The 6,000-nt window shown below is 46.5% G+C and overlaps 1 protein-coding gene across 1 annotated transcript in view; it reads left to right on the top strand.

Annotated features, from left to right (window-relative positions):
- Positions 1-1,201: 1,201 nt before the first annotated feature.
- The window catches only part of LOC149439183 (coxsackievirus and adenovirus receptor-like), a 44,426-nt gene continuing 39,627 nt past the window's right edge, over positions 1,202-6,000 (top strand). Inside the window, exon 1 of the mRNA XM_089659376.1 lies at positions 1,202-1,388. Within this exon, the coding sequence (XP_089515502.1) occupies positions 1,340-1,388 (49 nt within the window). The 5' untranslated portion in view covers positions 1,202-1,339. The remainder of the gene's footprint in view (positions 1,389-6,000) is intronic.

The raw sequence follows: 6,000 nt of genomic DNA, 5'->3' as shown, positions 1-6,000 counted from the left end.
TGTTGGTAGCTCTGCCAAGGACCACAAGGGGAGGCACATCAGGATTGTGATCTACCTGTCACAGGTTATGAGTCCTGAGAATCATTCCATGCAATCTCCTCCATAAGCCTCAGTCAGTAGAGCTGTGTCCTAGTCTAGAATCCATAGTGCAAGACAATGGTAGCAGCACAGAGTTGGGTAGGGTGGTGGATGAAGTCACATAGGGTGGGGGATGAATGGGGAGGCTGTGTGTTGCTGGTAGCTCTGCAGTGGACCACAAAGGAAGGCCTGACGGGGTCATGATCTAGCTTTCACATGGAAGTGATCAATGGGTATACCACGACTAGACCAGGGGCGGACTGACCATTTGGAAACTCGGGCACTGCCCGAGGGCCCGGAATCAGTAAGGGGCCTCATGAGATGCCCCTGGAACCTTTCATAGGCTTTTTTGGGTGTAGTTTTAGTGTGGGCGAGGACACAGGGGCCCCATGATCCCCTATTGCCCGGGGGCCCCATGAGTTGTCAGTCCGCCCCTGGACTAGACTGTTGCTGACCGCACTATAACATATGTATAAGAAACAGCCAATTCCTTGAGAATAATAAATAGAATGGCCATATCTGGAATGGAAGTTGTATGTTTCTAAATATGAAAGATAAAAAAATGAGAAACTCTTTTAAAGAAATCATAAAAAAGTTTTATTGTATATTTTATATGATATAATTTCACCAAATAAGTCCAAAAAAACATATAGGAATGGGAAGAAAAGTTCCTTGCTCTCAGTACTTGCTGCTTTATAGTTAGGCTCATCAGTGGCTGTCTCTCTGCTATCAGTCCATTCATCTTTCATTTTGGGTGGTTTATCTCACATATAGGTTTATCTCAGCAGTTCAACAAGGATATGGTTTGCAGTGTTTTTATTTTCATGTTTTGAGTAGGGAAGGGCTCGAACGTATGCTGCCTGTGTCCCCATAGAGGAGATTTCTTCTCATTTCCTGTTCTGTCTCAGTGTTGGCAGAGGTTCTGTGTTGTGGTGGAATTCAAGAGCACCAAGCTCTATCCAAAACTAAAAAGGAAATGACACCACTATATAGGTAAGAATAAACAAGAGTCAAGGGAGCCAAAAACATCCTCTATGGGTGTCTCCTGGCACGGGGGAATATTTTCACGTCACTCCTTCTCGGAGTACAGGTGTGTCGTGTGTGTTCCATCACAACATAGAACCGGCAGCACAAGTTCTACAACTTCTGGATGGACTGCAGGTTTCTCTAGGTGAGGTCTCATCACACACAGCCAGATCTGACAGAACGACTGCCTGGGAGGACTGCACCGCCTGGAGTATCCGAGTCCTCTAGGACCACCATGACTAACCTATGGGTGGCCTCGCTGATTGTGCTGGGAGTCATGCCAGGTAGGATTGTTTTGTGTGCTGACATTTTTTGACTTTCATATATGAGAGAGCTAAAGGTGCAATCTGGTAGGACAGGTCATTGACTGCATTGGCAGTATAGGTCCATTGGATCTGTCCGTCATAGTCCTGGACCCCCAAGTGTCAGTGTGTCATTGTTCTGGACCCCCAAGTGTCAGTGTGTCATTGTTTTAGGACCCCCAAGTGTCAGGGTGTCATTGTCTTAGATCCGCCAAGTGTCAGGGTGTCATTGTCTTAGATCCGCCAAGTGTCAGTGTGTCATTGTTCTGGACCCCCAAGTTTCAGTGTGTCATTATTCTGGGGCCCCCAAGTGTCAGTGTGTCATTGTTCTGGGACCCCCAAGTGTCAGTGCGTCATTATTCTGGGGCCCCCAAGTGTCAGAGTGTCATTGTTCTGGGACCCCCAAGTGTCAGTGCGTCATTATTCTGGGGCCCTCAAGTGTCAGTGTGTCATTATTCTGGGGCCCCCAAGTGTCAGTGTGTCATTGTCTTAGATCTGCCAAGTGTCAGTGTGTCATTTTCTGGATCCCCAAGTATCAGAGTGTCATTGTTCTGAACCCCCAAGTATCAAAGTGTCATTGTTCTGGACCCCCAGATGTCAATGTGTTATTGTTCAGGACCCCCAAGTGTCAATGTTTCATTGTTCTGGACCCCCAAGTTTCAGTGTGTAATTGTTCTGAACCCCCAAGTATCAGAGTGTCATTGTTCTGAACCCCCAAGTATCAGAGTGTCATTGTTCTGGACCCCCACATGTCAATGTGCCATTGTTCAGGACCCCCAAGTGTCAGTGTGTCATTGTTCTGCACCCCTAACTGTCAGTGTGTCATTGTTCTGGGACCCCAAGTGTCAGTGTGTCAGTGTGTCATTGTTCTGGAGGACCAGGTGTCAGTGTGTCATTGTTCTGGGACCCCAACTGTCAGTGTGTCATTGTTCTGCACCCCTAAGTGTCAGGGTGTTATTGGTAAGGACTCCCAAGTGTCAAGGTCTCATTGTTCTGGACCCCCAAGTATCAGTGTATCATTCTTCTGGACGACCAGGTGTCAGTGTGTCATTGTTCTGGGACCCCAACTGTCAGGGTGTCAGTGTTCTGGGACCCACAAATGTCAGTGAGTCATTGTTCTGGGACCCCCAAGTGTCAGTGAGTCATTGTTCTGGGACCCCCAAGTGTCAGTGTGTCATTGTTCTGGGACCCCAAGTGTCAGTGTGTCATTGTTCTGGGCCCCAAGTGTCAGTGTATTAAATCCCTTATACAGGTGAAACTCGAAAAATTAGAATATGGTGCAAAAGTTCATTTATTTCAGTGCAGCAACTTAAAAGGTGAAACTAATATATGAGACTCATTACATGCAAAGCAAGATAGTTCAAGCCGTGATTTGTCATCATTGTGATGATTATGGCTTACAGCTCATGAAAACCCCAAATCCACAATCTCAGAAAATGAGAATATTCCATGCAATCAATAAAACACGGATTGTACATAGAACAATATCGGACCTCTGAAAAGTAGAAGCATGCATATGTACTCAGTACTTGGTTTGGGCCCCTTTTGCAGCAATTACGGCCTCAATGCGGCGTGGCATGGAAGCTATCAGCCTGTGGCACTGCTGAGGTGTTATGGAAGACCAGGATGCTTCAATAGCGGCCTTCAGCTCTTCTGCATTGTTCGGTCTCATGTCTCTCATCTTTCTCTTGGCAATGCCCCATAGATTCTCTATGGGGTTCAGGTCAGGCGAGTTTGCTGGCCAATCAAGCACAGTAATCCCACTGTCATTGAACCAGGTTTTGGTGCTTTTGGCAGTGTGGGCGGAGCCAAGTCCTGCTGGAAAATGAAGTCAGCATCCCCATAAATCTCGTCTGCGGAAGGAAGCATGAAGTGCTCCAAAATCTCCTGGTAGACGGCTGCGGTGACCCTGGACTTAATGAAGCACAGTGGACCAACACCAGCAGATGACGTGGCTCCCCAAATCAACACAGACTGTGGAAACTTCACACTGGACTTCAAGCATCTTGCAGTGTGTGCCTCTCCATTCTTCCTCCATACTCGGGGTCCTTGGGCCTCTCCATTCTTCCTCCATACTCGGGGTCCTTGGGCCTCTCCATTCTTCCTCCATACTCGGGGTCCTTGGGCCTCTCCATTCTTCCTCCATACTCCGGGTCCTTGTGCCTCTCTATTCTTCCTCCATACTCTGGGTCCTTGGGCCTCTCCATTCTTCCTCCATACTCGGGGTCCTTGGGCCTCTCCATTCTTCCTCCATACTCGGGGTCCTTGGGCCTCTCCATTCTTCCTCCATACTCTGGGTCCTTGTGCCTCTCCATTCTTCCTCCATACTCGGGGTCCTTGTGCCTCTCCATTCTTCCTCCATACCTGGGGGTCCTTGGGCCTCTCCATTCTTCCTCCATACTCGGGGTCCTTGGGCCTCTCCATTCTTCCTCCATACTCGGGGTCCTTGGGCCTCTCCATTCTTCCTCCATACTCGGGGTCCTTGTGCCTCTCCATTCTTCGTCCATACTTGGGGTCCTTGTGCCTCTGCATTCTTCCTACATACTCGGGGTCCTTGGGCCTCTCCATTCTTCCTCCATACTCTGGGTCCTTGGGCCTCTCCATTCTTCCTCCATACTCCGGGTCCTTGGGCCTCTCCATTCTTCCTCCATACTCGGGGTCCTTGGTTTCCAAATGAGATGCAAAAGTTGCTCTCATCAGAAAAGAGGACTTTGGACCACTGAGCACCAGACCAGGTCTGTTTTTCTTTAGCCCAGGTAAGACGCTTCTGGCGTTGTTTGTTGTTCAGGAGCGGCTTGACAAGAGGAATACGACATTTGAAGCCCATGTCCAGGATCCGTCTGTATGTGGTGGCTCTTGATGCACTGACTCCAGCCTCAGTCCACTCCTTGTGAAAGTCCCCAACACTTTTGAATGGCCTTTTCCTGACAATCCTCTCCAGGCTGCGGTCATCCCTGCGGCTTGTGCGCCTTTTTCTTCCACACTTTTCCCTTCCACATAACTTTCTATTAATATGCTTTGATACAGCACTTTGGGAACATCCAACTTCTTTTGCAATTCCCTTTTGAGGCTTTCCCTCCTTATGGAGGGTGTCAATGATGGTGTCAGGTCAGCAGTCTTTCCCACGATTGTGATTCCTACTGAACCAGACTGAGAGACCATTTAAAGGCTCAGGAACCCTTTGCAGGTGTTATGGCTGAATGAGCTGATTAGAGTGGGACACTTTGAGCCGAGATTATTCCACCTTTTCACAATATTCTCATTTTCTGAGATTGTGGATTTGGGGTTTTCATGAGCTGTAAGCCATAATCATCACAATGATGACAAATCACGGCTTGAACTATCTTGCTTTGCATGTAATGAGTCTCATATATTAGTTTCACCTTTTAAGTTGCTGCACTGAAATAAATGAATGGATGCACCATATTCTAATTTTTTGAGTTTCACCTGTATGTATTCTACATTTTATTTAACACAGTCATGTCCTAGTGTACAGGTATCAATCTCTATTCCAGCAGTTTCTGTTTCTGTCCCCATTTCTTCCCGTCTTTATAGAATTGTAGTTACTGATTACCTGCACTATGGTTGGACACAATGCTGCATAACACTGAACTTGCAGCTATCAGGTTGTGTATGGGAAGTGACAACAGTCTGTATATGGGCTAGTTCACACGATAGTACATTAGTCTGGATGTAACATGCGTTTTTTTTTACCTTGCACTGTGCTGCAATCCATTTTTAACTGTTTGTTTGATATTTGCTCGCTGTATGCTGGTACATGAACACAGGTCGCTGGTGTAAACTGGACCCATAGGACGTAAGGCAGACTGCTAGGTTCTTGAATTGGGGCCTGATTGGGTAACACAAGGCTGGACAGCCCCATGCTGCTGGTGTGAATGAGCCCCAAAGGAACAAAATCCTGAGCATCTGTGTTGGAAACTCTCTATCATGCCGGACAGAACAAAATCGAACGTTCATCTTCCTTCATTTCCGCTACAGGTCAAAAGTTATTCATTCACAAATGGTTCTGGAAAATACTGCACTATGGCCACTAGATGGCATTGAGGCTCATAGTTACTTCCTATGATCCTCAGCTCCCCCTAGAGATTCTAATGCGGTATTTTCCCAAACCACTCTATTTTTTATGTATGAATAACATTTGACCTGTAGAGGAAAGAGCCTGAGAACATTCAATTTTGCTCCATTTGCAGAAAATGAATGTACCAGCGGTTTGGCTGGATGAATAGCTATGCATTTTTTTTTTTTAAATAAATACACCCTTGTGCTATTGCAGTTTGACGAATCAATCCCTTTGTCCCAAAGCTGGCTGCACTTCAGCATGCCTAAAAGTGACTCACATTTCCTTAGAGCCATCATCAATAAAACGTTATAGGCATTTTAACAACTGTTTTGATTAGTTGCTTGAACATGTGCTTTATGGACATTTGTGTACAATGAATCCTTGGAAAGTGGAAAATTAGTGGTGTCATGTGTATGTCAGACCAGACACGTACTATAACAGTGGTTCTCAACTGACAATGTATAGGGGGCCTCAAATGTGGCCCCTGATGTCTCGAAAGGGCCACATATAATC

This window comes from Staurois parvus, unplaced genomic scaffold (genome assembly GCF_062004578.1).
Source record: "Staurois parvus isolate SC_StPar_1 unplaced genomic scaffold, SC_StPar_1.0 ptg001150l, whole genome shotgun sequence".
Taxonomy (NCBI): domain Eukaryota; kingdom Metazoa; phylum Chordata; class Amphibia; order Anura; family Ranidae; genus Staurois; species Staurois parvus.
This window is presented reverse-complemented; position numbering and strand designations above follow the sequence as displayed.